This window comes from Siphateles boraxobius, unplaced genomic scaffold (assembly GCF_051911475.1).
Source record: "Siphateles boraxobius isolate OS27281-9 unplaced genomic scaffold, OSU_SipBor_1 53, whole genome shotgun sequence".
Lineage (NCBI taxonomy): Eukaryota > Metazoa > Chordata > Actinopteri > Cypriniformes > Leuciscidae > Siphateles > Siphateles boraxobius.
Genome location: NW_027509175.1, coordinates 7,452,227 through 7,475,054, shown reverse-complemented (window position 1 = coordinate 7,475,054; position 22,828 = coordinate 7,452,227). Strand labels below are relative to the sequence as shown.

The 22,828-nt window shown below is 34.6% G+C and overlaps 2 protein-coding genes across 4 annotated transcripts; both read left to right on the top strand.

Moving 5' to 3' along the window:
* The first annotated feature begins 403 nt into the window (after positions 1 to 403).
* On the top strand, positions 404 to 2,512 carry eslec (eosinophil lineage-specific marker). Its single transcript, XM_077204933.1, has 6 exons — positions 404 to 451; positions 544 to 616; positions 796 to 893; positions 1,239 to 1,373; positions 1,975 to 2,086; positions 2,293 to 2,512. The coding sequence occupies exons 2-6, from the start codon at positions 556 to 558 to the stop codon at positions 2,370 to 2,372; spliced, it is 486 nt and encodes a 161-aa protein (XP_077061048.1). The 5' UTR covers positions 404 to 451; positions 544 to 555; the 3' UTR covers positions 2,373 to 2,512.
* A 1,780-nt stretch (positions 2,513 to 4,292) lies between these two features.
* trim2b (tripartite motif containing 2b) lies at positions 4,293 to 22,545 on the top strand. Of its 3 annotated transcripts, XM_077205245.1 has the most exons (13): positions 4,308 to 4,476; positions 9,031 to 9,191; positions 11,160 to 11,207; positions 11,389 to 11,546; positions 12,763 to 12,914; positions 14,047 to 14,227; positions 15,370 to 16,132; positions 17,012 to 17,115; positions 17,194 to 17,361; positions 17,454 to 17,622; positions 17,761 to 17,831; positions 18,775 to 18,915; positions 20,126 to 22,545. In XM_077205245.1, exons 3-13 carry the CDS (start codon positions 11,168 to 11,170, stop codon positions 20,276 to 20,278), a joined length of 2,100 nt encoding a protein of 699 aa, XP_077061360.1. In that variant the 5' UTR covers positions 4,308 to 4,476; positions 9,031 to 9,191; positions 11,160 to 11,167; the 3' UTR covers positions 20,279 to 22,545. The 3 variants fall into 3 exon arrangements, with proteins under 3 accessions (XP_077061361.1, XP_077061360.1, XP_077061362.1); XM_077205246.1 differs by lacking the exon at positions 11,160 to 11,207 and having other exon boundaries at positions 4,293 to 4,476; XM_077205247.1 differs by lacking the exon at positions 11,160 to 11,207 and having other exon boundaries at positions 4,335 to 4,476; positions 11,425 to 11,546.
* Positions 22,546 to 22,828: the final 283 nt, after the last annotated feature.

The window sequence follows — 22,828 nt, the reverse complement described above, 5'->3', positions numbered from 1 at the left end:
ATATTGTCCATTCAAGCGGACATCTGAAAATATCTTTGAAAATATGTGTAAAAAAAAATCCCGACTGAGGTTTTCATTATCAATGAAAGGGATGATTAATCGAATGACATCCGATCAGATAAATTGCTATTCGTTTCTATTAAAATGAAATCCTACATATTCAGTTAATCACATTACAGTGATTATTTTTGTTTATTTGCTTTTTATTTCAATTAGCAGTAATTAACTGACAAGAATATTGCACTGGAATTTGCAACAAAATACAACATCATAAATAAGGATGTTCAGAATCGGGTCTTGTTTACCTAATAAGGACTGATAGATTGAAAGAAGTTTTCATTGGTGTTGAACCATAGTGACTGAGCAACTGGTTATAAATACAGCTGATTTCAAGCAATGATCTGAGCATTGCACAACGGAGTATAACAAACACCATTGCTGAGTTGTATTGGTATGACATTTCTCTCTTTCCATTCTTAGTGTTTTAAAACGTGTTAATGCATATATTTATTACATTATTTATAATAATGTTGATTTTAATAGGACGTTGTCAACATGTGGATTTCTGCAACATTCCTTCTTTTTGCCTTGACTGTGAATGGAGTGTCATCCGCAGGTACAGTAAATGAACAGAATAGATAAAATACCTCTACATTTAATTTTTTTGCATCTGTTCAAACTGCAGATAATGAGGAGGTTTTCAGATTCTGCTTTCTTTAATGAAATGGCTTACATTCACAATTTTCGTCATGCACTAAATACTAATCTCTCATTTTTATTCAATCTTCTTTGCAGAATCTAGCATTGGCCGAAAATGCCCCAAAGGCTGGGAAAAATTTGGAACACAATGTTTTAAATATTTCAGCGACTCTAAACCATGGGCCGAGGCAGAGGTAAATTTGTGTTTTCGGAAATATAAATGATTAGGTGCAAGTTACACTTTTTACACAGGTGGGTCACCAAATAATGTACCCTATTAACTATGCACTTAAGTGTAAAAATAAGGTTAAAACAGGTTAAATATAAAGTAATTAAAAACTTTATGAATTTGAATTTATTTCTTAAAAAACAAATTCAGTAAATATTGAGTGTTTTAAGTGTTTTGCATGTTGGTTATGACATGCACTTTTCAAAGATTATGATAAACTATACCACATTTATATAGCCAAGACCCCCATCCCCCCTTCAGTTCATTACTGAAATACTGCAGTGTACTTTAAAACTCTTTCTCCTTACAGCAACAATGTGTTGACCTCGGAGGGAACCTTGCATCTGTCCACAGTCCAATCACTCACAATTTTCTAAAAACCTTTGTGAAAAAAAATTCCAAAGGCTCCACACGAACCTGGATTGGTGGTCATGATGCACCTCAGGTGATTCTTTTATTATTTCCCTTTAAATATCAGTCCAACCTAAGAAAATAAAAAGCTCTGGTAAGTCATAATTATGACATAAAAAGTTGAAATTATGACATACTAAGTCATAAGTATGAGATGAAAAATTGAAATAATGCCTCAAAAGTTGAAATTATAACTTAAAAAGTTATAAATAGAGTTACAATTTTAAATTATGACATCATTATTTTGAATTTTCATAGCATGTCATAATTTCCTCTTTTTATTTCATAATTATGACGTACCAGAGGATAGTTTGTTTGTTTTTTGTGTGGCGGGAATGGGCTTCTATAACCATTGTCAGATTATTGTAAAAGTTATATTGTTGTAATTAAATATTGTTGGCTTTTATAAAAAAAAAAAAATAGCTTGAGCTTTTTCTCATTTTTAAAGGCTGGTTTGCATCGCCCCAACAAACACCAGCAGGAGTTTCACACTCGAAAATGAAAGAAGTTTTATGTTTATTTTAAACACAGACAGTTAGAGTTCCCACGTAAAGATTAAAAGGAGGAGGGGAAAGTATAATCAAGTGGAAATGGAAACAATACATGCTTTCAACAATGTTAATACCGTTTTTCAGGAGCTTATCTGGTTTTGGAGTGACGGATCAAAGTTTGAGTACAATGACTGGCACACTGGTGAGCCGAATAATTCAGGAGGACGCGAAAGATGTGTGGAGATGGGCTATGGAGGTAATATTTCATCTATGCTGTCCATATATTAAACCTATTTTACCAAAATTGTTTATTTAGTATGAATCATATGCTGTTTCAAAGGTGGATTCAAACCTTGCATGTTTTATTACACATTTATGTTTAAAGAATCCTGCTTGCACTAAAGCCTAATTATATTGTATATAGCCTAATATTCTGAATATTATGACTTTAAAATTCCACAGGTGAGAAACGCTGGAATGATGCACCCTGTGGAACTCACCTCCCCTTCATCTGTTACAGAGTGGCTAGAATTGAATTTTAATCCTAATTTTGATTTATACTAATAGGCTCTCATGTCTCATGTCTGTCCATCTCATATCTCCAAAGTCTTCAAATCTGATGCAACAGACATACTTTGAATTTTAATATCCATCTTTGCAAAAATAAAATTTTAACTACAAATGTGCACCTTTCTTTCTTTGTTGCCCTGAATCATACACTGGGCATACATATGTTGTAGTTACGACATCTACCAGCAGATGTAGCTGCTCTTCTACCATGTTTAATAGCTTTATTCATACCAAACGACCTGCGTAAAATTGTATCAAGTATAGAACAACAACAACAACAAAGACACACATAATAGTATAATAAAACCCACAAACCAGAGAAAAGCATTTGTATGAGGTTAAACATTGAGAGTAATTTTTGACTTTTCAAATATTTTTTTTAATCAAAAACAAAAATAGTCTAAATTAATGTAGTAAGTATGATAATTTGTGTAGTTATAAAGAAAATGTTTTGTTTTTGAGAGATAGCCACACGAAATATGTACTATTGTATCTTCTATATCAGAAAAAAAAAATTCCCCTCAATACTTTGAGCAGAAACCTTCCATTTAATGAGTCCATGACTTATCCAGCAAACGCTTGACTGACTCCTTGATATTGTCTTTAATATCTTGGGCCTCTTTAGCTAAACAAACCATTATCGTAAATGTTGGTTTACTTGTTTAAAAGTACATCAATTAAGCAAACAGTCCTGGCCAGAATTTGTCACTGGTTGTTTAACACTCCAGTGCTTATTGAGATCAGTGTCTGCTGAATGATCAACCAGAAACAATTCAGAAAGCTGCAAATCTCAATGTCATGGATTATTATGCACACTATGTGTGCTTTTGTGACATCAGAGGTGTTTGTTTTTATTCACTTGGGGTTGTGTTTGTGTAAGTAAGTGTGCATCTGCATTGTGCATTGTCCCACAGATGTAATGACACTGAGATGTGTTGACTGAGAGTACCAGGCTGTCCCACTCATATTTTCCTGCTTGGACAGCATTCAAAAGTGCCTCAATGCTCCCTTTGATTTGGTTTGGAATTACCATAATTTAAAATCTATCAGTCATGTCAGTCACTGTATTATTTGTAGGCTAATTATACATACAAACTGTTAAAAAACCTGAATATCAATTTTTAATTCAATAGGATAGAACACCAGAAAGCTATTTGTGGAAAGTATCATGTTAGAAGTGCGAGACATTATTGTACATTGCTGTCATAAAATCTATTTGATCCATATAGATAGCAACATTAATGTCTTATTTTATTGATATTTTGTTTGAAATTTTGTTGTCCTTAAACCTCTGGTTGTATTTGGTTATTTTAGACTGTTTTTTTTTTTTTACTTCACTGGAATTGTGGCACTTGCTGCTGGGGGACTCTCCATAGGCATAATGGTTTACTGTACAAACTGTATATTCTATTCCCTTACACTAATCTTACCCATCACAGAAAACGTTATGCTTTTTTTCATTTCCAAAATTCAAAGTTTAGTATATTTAGTAAACCATTTCCCTCGTGGAGTCTATTACAAATGATTTTCCTTATTTCTCGCACCAGATGGCATTCCAAAATATATTTTTTTAAATCTTAAACTGTAGGCTATTAATTGTAAATAATATGAAATATTGTTTTATTTTCATTATTCTTTTATAGAAGAAAATTGCGCATCTATTAGGCTATAGGTGAATATTGTCTAACACCTTAAAATCCTTAAAATTATTGAATCAAAATAGTTCATTTATTTAATTAATAACAAGTGTGAACCCTAATAGGAATACCAGATGGTAGTCGTGAATTTTTGATGTGTGAGAGAGAAAAAATAATCAAGGTAGAGGGAGAGCACAGAGATTATTGCTTCCTGTCCTGTGATTGGCTACTGAGCTCAGCCCGCACCAAGCTCCTCCCCTACGGCATGCTGGTGTGAGTTGCTTATGTCGCTGTAGTGCAGAAAGAGGGGGAGAGAACAGAAACGAAAAGAGAGACTGTGCTAAACAGCCCCCCTCCCCTCTCCGGGAAATCAGGCTGATGAGTAAGGCAAGCAATTGTATCGCTGGTGCATCTGAAGCTACACAGCTATGGAGGAAAGGTAAGACCCGAAACACAGACAGACACATGAAGAACAGCACAGAAAGGCAGGGAGGTTTGTTGTTCTGCAGTCAGGGAATGATGTAGCAGGATCTGCGATACACCAACGCACCATGTTTCCATGGGAAGCAAGAACGGGGGTGGGGTGGAAGCAGAGGAGGAGGAGGAGAGGAGAGGAGAGGAGATGGATGCTCACATATGCACTGTGATGGAAGATATTACTGTTGCGTTCGTAGGCTTGTCTCTTTAGATCAAGTGTTTGTGTTGCATGTAATGCATGGAGCCTGAACCTGTTCTATTGAAGACTGCACATGCCTCATGCAATCATACAATATCAGGTATTTTGTAGAATGAAAGTGAATGTTGCATCTTTCTGATAGGCCTCACGTATAGCCAAACTGCTACTTGTTTCTTTAGCTCTGCATCTAATCTAATATTCTGTTGATTTCAATTGTCACAGGCTTTCAATATTTGTAGATATATAATAGATGTCGATATGTGCTGTGCTCCTTGGCTTAAATTCAATCAGTTTACCATAAAAAAGAAAATCAGACATTTGTCATTTACACTGAAATGACTATATATATATATATATATATATATATATATATATATATATATATATATATATATATATATATATATAATATCTTATATTATATATAATATAATATAGGACCTCTTATATTATATATATACAGTATAATGTATGTGTGTGTGTGTGTGTGTATATTATATATATATATATATATATATATATATATATACAGTAGAAATATATCATAAAATATATTAAATGCGTATATCCAATATAAAATACTTATTTGAAAAAAAAATATAGGCCTACTGTGAAATATTTCATGCTTACCCAAATTAATTGGTTTCATGATTTGTCAAGCAGAAGAAATGATGCTTCTGTCTCTTAGACATGTGAAGTAACAACATGTGGTTTTGACATATGAGGCACTTTCCATGATTAGGGCACAAATCTACCATAGGCAATGAGTTCTCTAAGGCTACGTTCAGCAAAAATCTGATTTGTTTGATTTTGAAAGTCTGCACAGCAAAAAAACAAAACATTTGGAAGTGGTTTTAAATGTGATTCCAATCAGACTTTTACAGATGTGTCAGTCTCAGAACTGCTCAAATCAGATTTTAAATGGACTTTTGCGTCACTTTTTACACGACACACAATGATAATTGCTGAATTTGCATACTACTTACTATAGAAAGATATGATAAAAATGTTAAGAGTAGTAAGTTAGTATGCGGTTCTGAATCCAGCAAATGTCAAAACCGATTAAGGAAACGCTGGAAGTATTCACACGGTGTTGGTGTTTAAATGGTAAGATTTCTGCATTTTCTTGTGCAACGGAGAATTTCTGCACCACGACTTGACGGGCCGCTTATTTGGATGGCGAGATGATGCACCTCCATTTTTCCTGAATCTGTTTTGAAAGCCTTGTCACATACGTGGGCACGCCTACATCATTTACCAAAGCAACCCATGCAGATGGTTATGACACACAAATCTTATTTGGTCACTTGCAATTAATTGTGCAGACAGTCTGCCTGAAAAGATCTGATTTGAGGAAAAAATCTAATTTGCCTGCAGTCTGAACACATTGCCTAAGTTTTGTCAAAATCCAGGTCAGAGACTGGTTCCGTGGCAGCCCTTTAAAAAAAAACGGATGGCCTTCCTACATTGTTCTTCAAGCCTTACTGCAGTGAACCAGTTTCCTGCCGCCTTTACCACAGAAGTTCATGTAAATTATCCTCCTTTCTTGAGGATGTTTCATCTGAGTTATTCACCCCACCAACAAATCATAAACGTATGACAAAAGTATGGTGGTGGACCTCTTTATGTAATTTAGGTACCTTAACTATCTTCTGATTAAAGCAAACTGGGAGTGAAGAGGATGTTTCTTATTTATACTTCCAGGCTTTTTCCCAATACTACACACACTTGTTACAAAAAATGTATACCACAGATACACAGATTACATATTGTAACTTCTGTGTTGTGCAAAATTGTATAACACCGCAGAATCTTACATCCCCCCTCCTCCCGGACCCCCAGTGCAAGCCGTTTGTAATGCCTGTTTAAAAAAGAGCAATGTAATTGCTATATCTTTTAGATTAGGATTTCCTTAACTGGGGTTAGAGTTATGAAAATAGTTGATGAAAAGCTAATAATAAAATAAAATGTAAGATTGAAATAAATGGAAAATTTTTCAAATAAAAACTATCAAAATAAAACACATACTTAAAAATATATATATTTTTAATTTGTTTACCTATATGATACCATTAACCAACATCTGAGAACTTTGGAAGTGAATGTGGTGTTAAATTATTGAAATAATATTCAGGGGAAGTAAATATTTTAGGGGTTCATTTGACAAAAAAGTTTGGGAATCCCAGTTATACTCAAAATGGCAATTCTGTTAATCTTTTGTAGCAATGGCAGCTAAGCTACCTGGCTAATCGGCTAGCAGTATGTTAAGGTAGCAAGTTATTCAGTTAGCAGTATACTACTAAGACAACAGATTAATCAAATAGCAGTATGTTAAGGTAACAGGCTAAATGATTAGCTAGCTTGCAAGCGTCTTTGTCGGGTTCTGAGGTTGACTATCAACATTTTCTGAAAGCTTAGCACATCCATTCACTGACCACTATTTTCCAGACCCTATTTTAAAATGTATTTGTGTGAAGTGTCAGTGTGGGAATTTTCTTTTTCTATGCTTTGTAGCATGTAACGCTGGCTGTAAAAGCTCATGATTATGACAAGTGCTTGTGCCTTCATGAGAATGACATGTATTTTTTGGTCTGTAACAGGAAAACTATCGGGTGTTCTTGGATCTTCTGTGCAGAATGCATGAGTGGTTTTACCCTGGGGAGATTCTGCTTCAGTAACTCTAAATAGTCCTTCACAAAATCGCTTGTTTGTCTTTGCCAGGATCCTTATGGTTCACGTTCCTTGTCCTTTGTCTTTGTGATCTCTGAGATGGAAAGAGGGGCTCTGGTTCTAACACTGAGAGCTTTATGTGATAGAAATGGCATTGTCTGAAGAGTAATAACATATGGCAGCTCAATATTCCATTTCCTTGTATTACGTCATGTCGTGAACATTATATTTTTCATCCGATCCAATTCCCCTGTGACCTCATTCACATTCAGTTTTAATTCCCAAGTAACTTATGTTTTATCAGTATTCACAAAAGTAGTATTAATTTTCTAGGGATTATGTTAAGTACTATCACAACTTATTGCTTCCTTTAAATATGAGTGCTTGTAGTTACTGATTCAAACCTCAGGAAACACAAAGCATGTTTGTGACCCCATTCCAGTTACCTTTTCAATTAAACTTTCAAAGTATTGTGGGATATTACTGACCGTATCAGCTATAATACAAAGCTTTAAAGATTTTAACATTTTTAGTGATTGAATCATGCTTTGCCTAAATTACCATTAGTCTAAGCGAGTGTCTGTGATAAATCAGTAACGGAGATCATAGTGAAGCTCAAAAAAAGGACTTGTTTGTTTGGAACAGGACTTGGAGGACTTAGAAGTGTTTGTTTGTTCTTGCATTTTGTCCTCTGTCTGGGTCAGAATATTACAACCTTCTGTAAATTATTGATGTGGTGAAGAGTAGTATTGCAACGTATTTAAATGATTTTCTTATGTTTTTGAAAAAAGTCACTTAGGTTCACTAAGCCTGCATTTATTTGATCAAAATAAAGTAAAAACAATAATATTGTGAAGTATTATTGCAATTTAAAATAAATGTTTTCTATTTTAAAAAGTAATTTATTCCTGTGATGGCAAAGCGTCATCACTCCAGTCTTCAGTGTCACATGACCCTTCAGAAATCATTTTACTTTATATGCTGATTTGCTGAAAGAGACTTTTCTTATTATCAATGTTGAAAAAGGTTGTTCTGTTTAATATTTTTGTGTAAAATGTTATATAGTATACAGAATAGAAGCATCTAAAGCATTTATTTGAATTGGAAATCTTTTGTAACATCTCACATTGCTTCACAGAGTTCAGATTGTATCGAGATTATATCGAGTATACCATATAACATTCCTTCATGACATCAAAAAGCATCGATTATATCGATTATATCGAGATTATATCGAGTATACCATATAACATTCCTTCATGACATCAAAAAGCATACTTTAGCTATGAGACTTTGCTCATTAACGGGCTTTCAGCACATAAATTATATGTATTTATTTACAGGAAATATTCATGTGATTGCAGCTCTTGTGAATTGCCATTTTAGGTTACCATAGTAACCTGTATGTCTCTGTAAATTTGTGTGTGACCCAGTTAGATTATTTTAACTCTCTTGTCTGTTCCATACAAGTTGATTTGTCATGGTATCATTGCAATACCCTGTTCTTTTGTCATGTACAATGGTAATGTCATCGTGTATCTCAGATTTTGCCTTGTTTTGTTGTATTTGTAGCCTTCTACATACAGTTAACTTGCAGTGTTTACTGTATGTGTGTGTTTTAATCACTAATCTCTCTTTTCTCTGTAGAGCCCAGTATCAAATGAGGGGAGATTGTGATTGGTCCCTGCAACCTGTGGTGTATTTGTGTCTCCAGTGGATCAAATACACTTTATTACCTTAATTATCTTCAGTCATATATAAGAACACACACACTCGCATGCACAACGCCTGAGCCTCATCTCTCTAAGGTGAGAAACACTTTAAAAAGAAACACGGCATGAAACGGAAGTTGCGATCATCTTTTCATTCCTATTATTGTGATGTATATCCAAGTTAAACACCTTCTTGAAGGAGAAAAAAAATGATTAAATTTTGTCCATTGTACTGTTATTTTAGTTTTAGCATAGTTTTATTAATATTTGAATTAGCTTTTCTTTTTATATTTGTAGTTTTCATGTTAATTTAGTTTAATTTGTTCGTAATTTTGTTATGTGCATTTGTAATTTTATTAAATATTGGTATGGTATTTAGGTTTTATTAATTTATTTAATTCAGTTTTAGTTAGTTTTTATTGATTTCAATAATCTAGTGCTTTAACTTAAACTTATTTCAATTATTTTTTAAACATATGTTTTATTTTATTTCAGATTTATTTCAATTAACAGAAATGTTTAAATAGTTTTAGTTAATAATAATAACTCTGGTCCATCAGGAATTAATTTTCTTTCATGGTGTCTGTTCTTAAAGGGAGGGTAGGTAGAATTCCCCAAAAATAAATTTTTCCAAATTTGTTTAAATTGTCTCTATATATCAATGCATAATTAAAATGTAAGTACTCTGGAAAAGAAATTATAAAAATCGAGTGTCTGTAGTCCTCTCAGGATAAACACAGCTCATTATTCCATTCGGGACGAAAGAAATGATTGGCTGGGGCGACTGTCACTCTCCCTCGCTACCATGGATACCACCTCTGCTGATACAGGAGCAGCCCAAATGCGCGCACCTGTTTGAAGAGGCACGGAAGCTAGTAATAACAATTACGGCAGAGAAATTATGGCCGCTGAATTTTCCAGCGGTGGCGATAACTGAGTGATCTCAAGGGGCTGAAAAGTAACTCCATTCTGGCTTTATTTCTGCTTGACAGGTAATCTTGCTGTTTTCATTTTGATGGCATTTATTTTTTCATGAAGCATGTAACGTTATCACTAGCACACGTAGCTACCTAATATAGCTACCTAACGCTACGTAGCATAACTAACGTTACACTGGCTTAGCTATGACAGTATAACTTTGGTGTCGACTTGTATGACGTTACTGTTAGTGAGCCAGGGTTGAGACGATAAACAAGCAATACCTTGCACGACCTCCTCTGCTTCGCCCTCGACCCCGGACCTGTCCATGAGCCGACGAAGCGGTACTTGTCTCCGGAGTGTAGTCCTCATCAGAGCCAACAGTGCTTTCATCGTGGAAGCTCTTACATGCAAAACACCTGTATATGTTATGAATCTTACAAATTCACCTTCATCACAGTGTAACTGATAGTAACGGCAAACATGTATCAATGAAGCTATTTATAGCTTTGCCTTATATTGAGTTCGATTCGGTTACGAGCTAGTAAAATATTTTAAACTTTACCAGTATCGATATGCAAGCTTGATAGTGAGTACTGACAGCCATGTTAATTGTTTATATTCATACTGATAAAGTTAGTTATTTTATTACTTGTGATTCTGACATGATGCCACTACATGCACTGCGCTCCTCTCTGCTCGGCGCTGGTAAACGCGTCCGACTCATCCAGCTGAGCGAACGACCGGGATCGCGCGTTCATGTGTTTTGGGGGCGTGGCTTTGGAAGGAGCCGAGAAGGGAGGGGTCGGGAGTTAATGGAATAATGAGCTGTGTTTATTGCAGTCCTGAGAGGACTACAGACGCTCGATTTTTATAATTTCTTTTCCAGATTACTTAGATTTTAATTATGCATTGATATATAAAGACAGTTTAAACAAATTTGGAAAAAAGTATTTTTGGGGAATTCTACCTACCCTGCCTTTAATATTAGCAACATTTTCAAATATTAATATTACGTTATTTTCCCTGTCCATATTGGTATACAGCCACTTGGAAACTAATAGGACAGATTTTGGAATGATGTTTAATAATGCAATTTAGTCTTAGACATTCAGTTTTACTGTTTTTCCACCTTTCTTGGCATAGGCTTCACTATGGAAGCCTGTTTCCATCCCAGACTAAAAAATATAAAAGGTAATTGTGAAATATGGCTTAAAATAAGAAATAAAATCACAGTTGTTAGATATAGCCACAATTACAAAAACAATAAAGTTTAAATTATTTGATATGAGTGATCAAACTACTTTCTCCACAAACAATGTGCCATCATAACTCTTACTTCAGGATGTCCCAAAAGGTTTTTCTCCTGTTTCAGGTTTGTGCTTTCTGCATCCTTGTATTTTGGGTGCAGTTACACCCTCCAACCGCATGGAGGCGCAGCAAGCTTCTCCTGATAGCAGCAGTGAGGAATGTACTGTACTAGAGGCTCTGCCTGGCAAGGGAACCCTAATTTGCTCTCAACACAAAGGAAAAGTGAGACATCTTTCAGTACACTCATACACATAAACACACACACACAAACTGACTCACACCACAAAATGATTGCACAGATGGGTGAAATGTCTCACAGGCAGAATATTTCCCACAAGCACAAGCTTTCTGTCCCAGATAAACAAGTTTACCCTGATCTCAGCTGGCTGCTCTATAAATAATACTCATAAAGTGTCCTCATACGATAGGTAACATTTAGGATGACCGTTCCTATGTTAGGTACTTCTCACAATTGAGATTTTTTTGGAAGTTTGGAAATGTATCATTATTCATGTATATTAGGACATGTAGCACCTAAAGTTGATTATAAATATTGTTGGAGAAGATAATAAGCTTCTGTTCAAGCATCACAAAACAAAACTATTCTGAAGGAAGGATCAATGGAAAGGCCATCACAGTAAATTGAATGGGATTGATTTCGGGATAGCAGTCATCTAGAATAGTGGTTCACTCTTATGGCTTTTTCAATAACCAGTACTTGGAGAACATACGGCATTATCAAATGAATATAGTTTCAAAAGAAGACTTTTCTGACCTTTGGATTCCACTGTGTAAATAATAAACATTTCATTTATGGGAATGGGAAGTTTTAGTACACACTTATATATGTGTGTGTGTGTGTGTGTGTGTATATATATATATACACACACACAGATACATACATAAATGTTTATTAGACAAAGGTAAATGTTAGAATTATTTTAATATAAATACATTTTGTAAAAAATGAAATGGCAAATATTATAAAAATTCAAATACAATATTTTGTCAAATACAATTGACATTTACAAAATAGAAAATTCATTGAAATGTTTCAGTACATTTTAGGGTGTTTTTAAATTTCTGCATTAATACAAAGTTCTGTCATGAAACTCTAGATGTCGCGGGCTCATCTCTATAGGACACAGCTGATTAGTTCCTGCTCTCAGAAACCCTCCACCTTCCCCAGCTCCACCTGTATAGATCTGCTATGGGTGATTCATGTACGCTATATTGTACAGCAGCAGCATGTCTTACTTGCTAACAGCAGCGTGTTGTGTATTTATTGGCAGTAGCAATTCCCGTACTTGCTCTGCAGCAGCAGCAGCAACGTAGCAGATCTATTCCACCAAGACCAAACATGTTACATTGTCATGTCCATTACCATGCCAATCACTCAGAGAGTTGTCATGACAGAACTTTTATGTGCTGTTTTCAGGTGACTGCGCTGTACTGTTTGGCATGCGAGAATGCAATATGTGAGGACTGTATGAAGGGAGAACATTCTGAACACCCCACTGATTCACTGGAAAATATTGTGGACCAACAACTAGCGGCACTTCAGGACAGAGTGGATTCAGCTAAGAACAGGTGAGCCCATGATGCCCATCCCGTCATTCTCAGTACAGAAAAATAAATAGACTTTTAGATGTATAAAAAAGAAGAGCCACACAAAATATATACAGTGCCTAGCATAAGTGAACACACCCATGCTAAAGTTGACTTTAAAAGTTGATCTTAATGCCTTAATTTAAAAAATGAGGAAAAATCCTACCTTTAAGGACACCAATTTTCTTTGTAAATTAATAGTGTATCGTCAATAAATAAATGTTCTTCCATAAAATACAGGTTGCGGAAGTTCTGGACACCCCTATGTTAAATTCCCATAGAGGCAGGCAGATTTAGATTTTTAAAGGCCAGTTATTTCATGGATCCAGGATACTATGCATCCTGATAAAGTTCCCTTGGTCTTTGGAATTAAAAAAGCCCACATCATCACATTCCCTTCACCATACTTAGAGATTGGCAGGTGTTATTTCAGTTAGGCTAATAGCTGGTATGATTTGCATTGAGAGATGATCTTATGGAAAGTGCCCCATGCCAGTCTCTAGGTATGGTGAAGGGAATTTGATGATCTGGGGCTTTTGGGATGCATAGTACCCTGGATCCATGAAATAACTGGCCTTTAAAAATAAAAATCTGCCTGCCGCTATGGGAATTTAACATAGGGGTGTCCTGACTTACGTAACCTATATTTTAAGGAAGAACATTTATTTATTTACGATACATTATTCATTCACAAAGAAAATTGGTGTCCTTAAAGGTTGGATTTGTCCTCATTTTTAAAATTAAGGCATTCAGATCAATTTCCAAAAGATGGATTTTTTTTTCCCTCTTTTTAGTCAGCTTTAGCATGGGTGTGTTCACTCATACTATCCACTGTATATTTTATACTGCATTCACCTGGCAATAAGATAAATTTAGTTACATATTTTACCATATTTAAAACAGAGATTCAACAGATTTTACCTTACCATCAGTACAGACAATTTGAAAAATATTCTCAGTAGATTATGTTTGGGGCTTGCTTGACACAAGAAAAAAATTCCATTCCCTAATTGCTTGATTCATTACGTGATTGCTTGGGGATTTACTATTGATGTCTGCAGTAATGGTTGATGAATGAATGGATGGTTAATGGACATATGTAACTAACTTACAGGCTTCCTCAGATAAGAGAAGCAGTTCAGTGTTTGAGAGACATTCTGCAGCAGCTGATCACTCAGCGGAGCTCCATTGAGGAAGACATCCACTCCTCCTTCAGCGAGCTGCACAAAACTCTCGATACGCGCAAGAGCGTCCTGCTCATGGAGCTGGAAGTCACTTATGGACTGAAGCAGAAGGTTTGTTTGCAGTGCGCAGGAGACACACAACTGATTTCAATAGAGTTTGGTGTTTGCATGTTGTTAAGATAACGGCACTAATGCAGATAAGCATCAACATTAATGCCTTGCACAAATATTTGCCATATTAGTCCATTTGTAATTAGATTAAATATGCGTACCGTTTGGTATTGAACAAATAGTAACACTTTACAAAAAAGGTTCCATTTGTTAACATTAGTTAATAAGAACCAACAATGAAAAATACTTCTGAAGCATTTATTAATATTAGTTGATGTTTATTTCAACTTTGACTTTTACATTATTAAAATCAAAAGTTGTAGCTGTTAATATTATCAATTAACAATGAACAGTTGTATTTTTATTAACTAACATTAACAAAGATTAAATACTGTAACAAATGTATTGCACATTTTTGTTAATATTATTTTATGCATTAACTAACGTTAACTAATGGGATTTTATTTTAAAATGTTAACAAATAAATTATAATATATTAATTTACATATATTTGCTGTATACTACAAATAAAAAGTTTGGGGTTAGTAAGATTTTTTAAACGTTTTTGATGTCTTTTTGCTCACCAAGGCTTTATTTATTTGTTTAAAAATACAGTAAAAACTATTTTTGAAATTTCATTACAATTTTTTTTTTTTACATTTAAAATGTTTTTTTTTTTTTTAATTTTATTATAATGTAATTTATTTCAGTGATTAAAACTGAATTTTCAGCATCCAGTCTTCAGTGTCACATGATCCTTCAGAAATCATTCTAATATGATGATTTGCTGCTCAGGAAACATTTATTATCAATGTTGAAAACAGTTATTATTTTAGTATTTATATTTATATATTTTAGTGGAAACCATGATAAAAATGTATCTAACATTATAAATGTCTTTACTGTCACTTTTATCAATTTAATGCATCCTTGCTGAATAAAAGTATTAATTTCATAAAAATAAAAAAAATCGTACTAACCCCAAATTTTGAACGGTAGTGTATTTATTAAATGAACATATTAAAGTATATGAGTACATTAATTCGATATAAATAAATAAAATACATATTTTCTATCTATATCTTAATTATGCCGCCTATCTTTTAAATCATCTCTTCCATGTTATTTTGTGTATCCTAAAGGTTCTGCAGGGTCAGCTGGACACTCTTCTACATGAGGAAGCTGCCATCAACCATAACTGCAGCCTGACCGGCGAGGCCCTGGACGGGGGAAACAAGGCTGTTGTTTTGCAGACCCACAAAGACGTAGGAGAGAGACTGAGTGACCTGGCCAGCCAGGGCCTTCCTCTTCAGCCTGAGGAGAACGACCAGCTGGATCTCATGATGGAGATCGAAGGGCTTCGCAAATCCATCCACAACTTGGGCACTATCGTCACCACCAATGCCGTGGCCAGTCAGAGCGAGGCGTCTGGGGAGGGTCTGGAACAGTGTGTTGTGGGCCATCCGGCATCTGTCATCATAACCACAAGGGACAAGGCTGGAGGACTTTGCAAGACGGGTAACGCCATCATCTCGGCTGAAGTCTGCACGCCGGATGGAAGTGTTGCAGACGGCGAAATTGTGGACCATAAAAATGGAACGTATGAATTCCAATACACGGTGAAGAAAGAGGGCAATTTCAGTCTAGCACTGAGACTTTATGATCAGCATATTAAAGGAAGCCCCTTCCAGTTAAAGGTCACATGCTCTCCGGATGATTCTCCGCCCACCACCACTGCAGCCAATGCTGCATCCACGGGTTCCAGCGATGGCGGGGCACGGAAACGCAGCGCCAAGTCCCCAGGGAGCAGAAGCCGGCAGAAGGGCGTCAGACGGGGAGGAAGCTTGTTCAGCACCCCCAAAAAGAGAGTGAACCCAATCGAGGATGACCTCATTTTTAAAATAGGTACATGCAGGAAAGGATGTAAGGCCCGGTTACACCAAGGACGATAACTGTATAACATATATAGTTTTAATTCATTTTTATTTATTAGTTTTAGTTTATTAAGTTTTTAATATTTTGAACTAGATTTTATATTTATATTTATATTTTTAGTTTTTACTTTTATTTCAGTTAAAAGTTGAGTAATTTTGCAGTTTTAAAACAAATGTATTTTATATAGTTTTAATTCATTTTTATTTATGAGTGTTGGTTTATATAGTTTGTTATTTACGTACTTTGTTTTACTAAACAAAAATGATTAATGTTGCCTTGGCAACAAGCTAAACTATAATAAGTTAAAGTTTTTTCAATACATTTTTATTTCAGTTAACCTTTATTTTTTCAAGCAACAAAAATGTTTTAAAGTTTTATTTTTCCTTTTAGTTAACAATGATAACCCTGCACCAAACTAGTACACACAGTACCATTCAAAAGTATTTCAAGACAAAGCATTGTCACTTTTGATCAATTTAATGCATTTTTGCTAAATAAAAGTATTAATTTTCTTTAAAAAAAAATCAAAAAATATCTTATTGCCCCCGAACTTTTGAACAGTGGTGTTTCCAGCATGGAAATGCATGCATATTTGACCCAATCTAACCTTATAAATAAACCTGAATAAAATCAGAAGAATGTTTTAAGGTTACATGACCTAAAAAAGAAAAAAATCCCTGACATAACCACCTAGCAACACTCTTGCAACCATCACACCACACACATTTTCTTCTTCAAAACAAGTCCAAAAAGTAATCTTTACTGTACTAATCTTCACAAATGGCTGGTCTTCGGCTGGTCTGTTATCTTCAGCCCAAGTCTTTTACATAACACCTGTTGGTTTCATAGGAACAAAAGGGAGGAATAAAGGAGAGTTCACTAACCTCCAGGGAGTAGCAGCGTGTTCAACAGGAAAGATCTTAATTGCAGACAGTAACAATCAGTGCGTGCAGGTAAGAAAGCCCTGTTATTTTCAAACATGGAAACTCTACTTACAGTATATCTGTATAAACAGATTCTCTGTTGATCAGATATTTTCAAATACGGGAGAGTTTCAAAGCCGGTTCGGGGTACGTGGCCGGTCACCGGGACAACTGCAGCGGCCCACTGGAGTGGCTGTGCATCCAAATGGGGACATCATCATTGCTGACTATGACAATAAGTGGGTTAGCATCTTCTCCAGTGAGGGCAAATACAAGGTCAGTTATATTTAGTTATTACAAGCAAATTTAGAATTTGAAATGCAACTCGAGTTTTAATGATAATGTACGTTGTTCTGATTTTTCTAAAGGCCAAGCTGGGCTCAGGAAGGCTGATGGGTCCGAAGGGAGTGTCTGTGGATCAGAACGGTCATGTTATCGTTGTGGACAACAAGGCCTGTACGGTTTTCATCTTCCAGCCCAGCGGGAAACTCGTCACTAAGTTTGGCAGCCGGGGAATCGGCGACAGACAGTTTGCAGGTAGGTGCATTTCTACTGCAGTCGAGATGAAGGGTTGCACACTGCTTTGCAACAGACAGATGCACATTTTGTACTTTATTCAATCATGTAATGTTATCATTCTATGGTTCTGCATCCTCGCCCTTTCTTTCCATGTAGGCCCACACTTTGCTGCAGTCAACAACAACAATGAAATAATCATTACAGACTTTCATAACCATTCTGTTAAGGTAAGCTTAACATGCTGTTTTCTAACATCGCTGACCCTCTACTTAGACATATTGTAGGAAAATTATTTTATCTCAGAATGATTAAAAACAATATTATTATTAATAAATAATAATAATAGTAGTAGTATCATTATAAATAATATAAATGAAAAAAACAAATCAAAATAAAATATCAGATTAAAATACACATATAATAATAAAAAGAATGATTTTTATTATAATAATGATAAAAACAAATCAGTATTATATTAATTTATAAAATATAATTTAATAAATAAAACGATAAAATGTTACAGATCAAAACACACATTGATATTAATTATAGAATTGCATTAAATATGAATTACTAAATAAAAATTGCATTCATATTTATTTATTTAAATATTAAACATATTTGTTATCCACAATTACTATATCATAACATTGCATTAAATAGCATTGTTTTACAGATTTATTGCAGCACTTCTGATTGACACTAAGGGGTGATAAAGTTGATTTGGAAATTAAACATTGCCTAAAGAAAAAGGCTCGAAAGGATCACAGAATAGAAGATTGTTGCTTGATTGAATTGCCTGTATTTGATCTTAATTGCTACTCTGTACGATGCAACCATTCTCTAGCCTAGGCAATAACCGTGAGCTCAAACTCATCACAAATATTTCGGTTGCACTTTATTTTACAGTATGCGTACTTGCATTGTACTTACCTAAGAAAATACTGGGTAATATAAGGTGACTACATGGGTTAGGTTTAGGTCTAGGTAACAGTTATTGTAATAAACTATAATAAGTATTTACATAGTATTTACATGGGGAACAGGACTGTAAAATAAAGCGGTACCAATAAGGAAAGACTACTTTTTGTCTTTTGTTACTAATGTATATTCTGCACTTTATATAATGTTCTTATGTCATATATAATATTACTTAATACTCTCTTATAGGTATTTAATGCAGATGGTGAATTCTTGCTCAAATTTGGCTCAAACGGCGAAGGCAACGGCCAGTTCAATGCTCCCACAGGGGTTGCTGTGGATGTCAACGGGAACATTATTGTGGCAGACTGGGGAAACAGTCGGATACAGGTAATGAGTTGTTATGAAGTCCTGTATTAACTTGACAGACACCGTACTTGCAAAAAATTCAATTGAAGGTGAAGTAAAACTCCTACCACCCTGTCTAGACTATCTTGCCAGAAAAATGTAGCTAGTACCTTACAAGCTGATGTAAGTCAGTCTCCAATAGCTAAGCTCTGCAGAAGGAACTTTGTTTCTGAAAAGAATCTGAATAGTTGTCGTAAAGGGATAGTTCACACAAAAATTCAAATGTTCATTTACTCACCCTTAAGTTATTCCAAACCTGAATGAGCTTCTTTTCTTCTGCTGAAAACAGTTGATGAATTCATATAGGTTTGGAACAACTTGAGGGTGAGTAAATGAGTAAACTATCCCTTTAAATCCTCCAATTGTGAGGTCAATGTTTATTTTATTCTCTGCACTCTCTTCGGAAACACATGTCCAATTCCTATTTCCTAGCATTTGCCTTATCCCAAACTCACAACAATATTTGAGAAAGCAACACCAGAGCCAGAGTGTTCACTCTTTGGAAAGTCAACCTAATTTTTATTTATTTATTTATTACATTTTTGGTATTGGTAAGATTTTTAATGCTTTAGAAACAAGTCTGCATTTATTTGATCATATACTTTAAAATATGATTACAATTTAAATAGTTTTCAACATTAATAATAATAAGAAAATGTCTTGAGCAGCAAATCAGCATATTAGAATGATTTCTAAAGGACCATGTGACACTGAAGAGCCCCAAAAATGTCCTGTCATTCATTTATTCCTGTGATGCAAAGCTGTAATTTCAGCATTATTACTCCAGTCTCCAGAAATCATTCTAATATGATGATTTGCTGCTCAAGAAACATTTATTTTTATCAATGTTGAAAACAGTTGTTTCTTTCAGGATTCTTTGATGGATAGAAAGTCCAAAAGAACATAATTTACTGTACTTGAAATACAAATATCACATTATAAACGTCTTTACTGTCACTTTTGATCAATTGAATGGATCCTTGCTGAATAAAAGTATTAATTTCTTCTTTTAAATCGTCCTGACCCCAATCTTTTGAACGGTAGTATATAGTTATCTCTTTAAAATGTTCACCTATAAAACATTTTCCAGCACTGCTCAGAAGCTAAAATGACAATACAAAACAGATAAATACATACTTACAACACAGAATGTTTAAAAATGTAATTCCGAAATCAAAATTGTCATTCTCAGGTGTTTGACGGAAGTGGATCGTTCCTGTCCTACATCAACACCGCTGCCGACCCTCTCTACGGGCCGCAGGGCCTCGCTTTGACCTCGGATGGCCATGTTGTGGTGGCAGACTCTGGGAACCATTGCTTCAAAGTCTACCGCTACCTACAATGACTTCACAGGGACTGGAAAAAGAAACAAAGTCAAACTGTATGTGTCCAAATCTTGCACTTAATGTGATGTAATGGTATTCTCCCTCCTTGGTTTTCACATCTTTTAGTATTTGTTATTACCGTGAAATGACTCTCTAAGAAGACTAAAGCTTGTTAACTCTATTTATGGGATGCCTTGGAATGCCTTTGCCAAACCTCCACATATTACTGTGGAAATACTGAGACATCAGAATGCATTGGTGAGTGTACTACCTACAGTAAGCTGCAAACTCTGCTGCATGTGGGAACCATGCATGGGCCGCCACCTTTCGGACACATCCCGGTCCCATCTGACTTCTCTAGGATGCTATTAGAACACGATCTGAACACTTTTAATGAGAAAACATTTTAGAGATACTCCTAACTCATGCAGCCAAGAGAGCAGGAAGCGATATCTCACTGAATCCAAGCTTTAGCATTCCCTCTTTGACCATTTAGCTCCATTGTTTATGCATCTTAGAATTGACTAATACACTACTAAAAGTTTGGAATAATTCAGCTTTTTGTAATGTTTTTGAAAAAAGTCTGCATTTATTATCAAAAAATAGTAAAACCGTATTTTTTTCATATTATAACTTAAAATAACTGTTTTCTGTTTTAAAATGTATTTTTTCAAAGCTGAATTTTCAGCATCATTACTCCAGTCTTCAGTGTCACATGATCCTTTAGAAATCATTCTAATATGATGATTTGGTGCTCAAGAAACATTTCTGATTATTATCAGTTGAAAAGAGTTTTTGCTGCTTCATATTTTTATGGAAACCATTCAAGTTTTGGAAGAGTACAGTTAAAATAAATAAATGAACACTTTTTATTCATAAAAAATGCATTAAATTGTTCGAAGGACAGTAAAGACATTTATAATGTTACAAAAGATTTCTAGTTCAAATATATGCTGTTCACTGAATTTTCTATTTATCAAAGAATCCTGAAAAAATAAAACGGCCAAAACTGTTTTCAACATTGATAATAATAAGAACCATTATTAATAATTGAGCACCGAGAATAATTAATAATAATTGAGCAGCAAATCATTATATTAGAATGATTCATGGAGGATCATGTCACACTGAAGACTGAAGGAATGATGCTAAAAATTCAGCTTTGCATCACAGGAAAAAAATGCATTTTAGAATAAAAAACAGTTACTTTAATATGTCAATACTTCAAAAATATTGCAGTTTTACTGTATTTTTGATCAAATAAATGCAGCCATGGTAAGCATCAGAGACTTAATAAAAATATTTAAAAAAATGATTATTCCAAACTTTTGACCAGTACTGTAGGCCTGATTATAGCTTCACAAACGCTGATCTTATTCCACCCGTGTCTGTTTAATTCATTCCAATCAGTGCAACTTCAATAAGCAAACTTACAGTGTGGAATTGAAACATCACGAATAGCATTTGTCCTGTGTAATGATGACATACTGTGTGTACATGTGTACAGTAGATTACACAACGCACTGTTGCCTTGCATACCTATAGAATGATACTAGCAGCGTACGGCTCTTTATTTAGAAAATATTAGGACTCTCTATTTTCCTTACGAATACTATTAAAAGCTGGAAATATCTATATATTTGTGTATTTATCGTAAATAATGTTTCAGAGCAAAGAAGCTTGGGTTTCAAATGCAAACGTAGTCAAAGCCAAACATTTTCAAGGACTTGATTTTGATTCGTCCATCGTTGTTCTCCTGTGAATGCCAGGATTCTTAGAGGGATTATTCATATAGAGTAGTAATGATGTCATACAAATGTCTGCAGAACTCACAAGCAATAGTATTTCATCATCATCAAAACGCAAAGGTCATTTTTATGTTTTGCAAATTCCAGAATGTTCATGGTTGTTTTGGTACAGTAAGTCTGTACTGTAAATAATGCATATGGTTTAATGTGCTTTATTTTCTGTATATAAGGATTGTATGTAAAGAATGTTTTGTACGTTCATCAAAAAAAGAAATTTTACTTGAATGTTATCGTTTTGTCTGTACAAAAAAAATCAGCCTTAACATTTACATCATGCAACATTTTCCATTGTTTCACTTAATTGATAAAAAGGGTTGCGGTAGTTTATTTTATTTCATTTAGTTTATATTTTTGATGTGTGCCTGTTTACGACTTACAAAGATAATCCTGCTTGGACTGTGTTGATTTTTCTAATATTGCTGTCACATCATACCATTATCATGCTAATGTACAGCGCATTAAAAAGTGACTTTGGAAAAGCTTGTCCTGTTTTAAAAAAAAGAATTGATGATAAAATATGACATCATTCATTTGTTACGTTAAATTTGAAAGATGTTCTCGCTTTCATTTTAGATTGTCACTTAAATAGTCAATATTCTGGCCCGGTTTCACAGACAAGGCCTAGATTAAGCCAGGATTAGGCCTTAGTTCAATTAGGCTTTAGTAAATGTCACTTAAAAAAATATTACTGGTAATCACTTGAGACAAAACAATAGCACTAACATAGGAGTGTTGATAAACTCTAGATATAGAGATCTACTC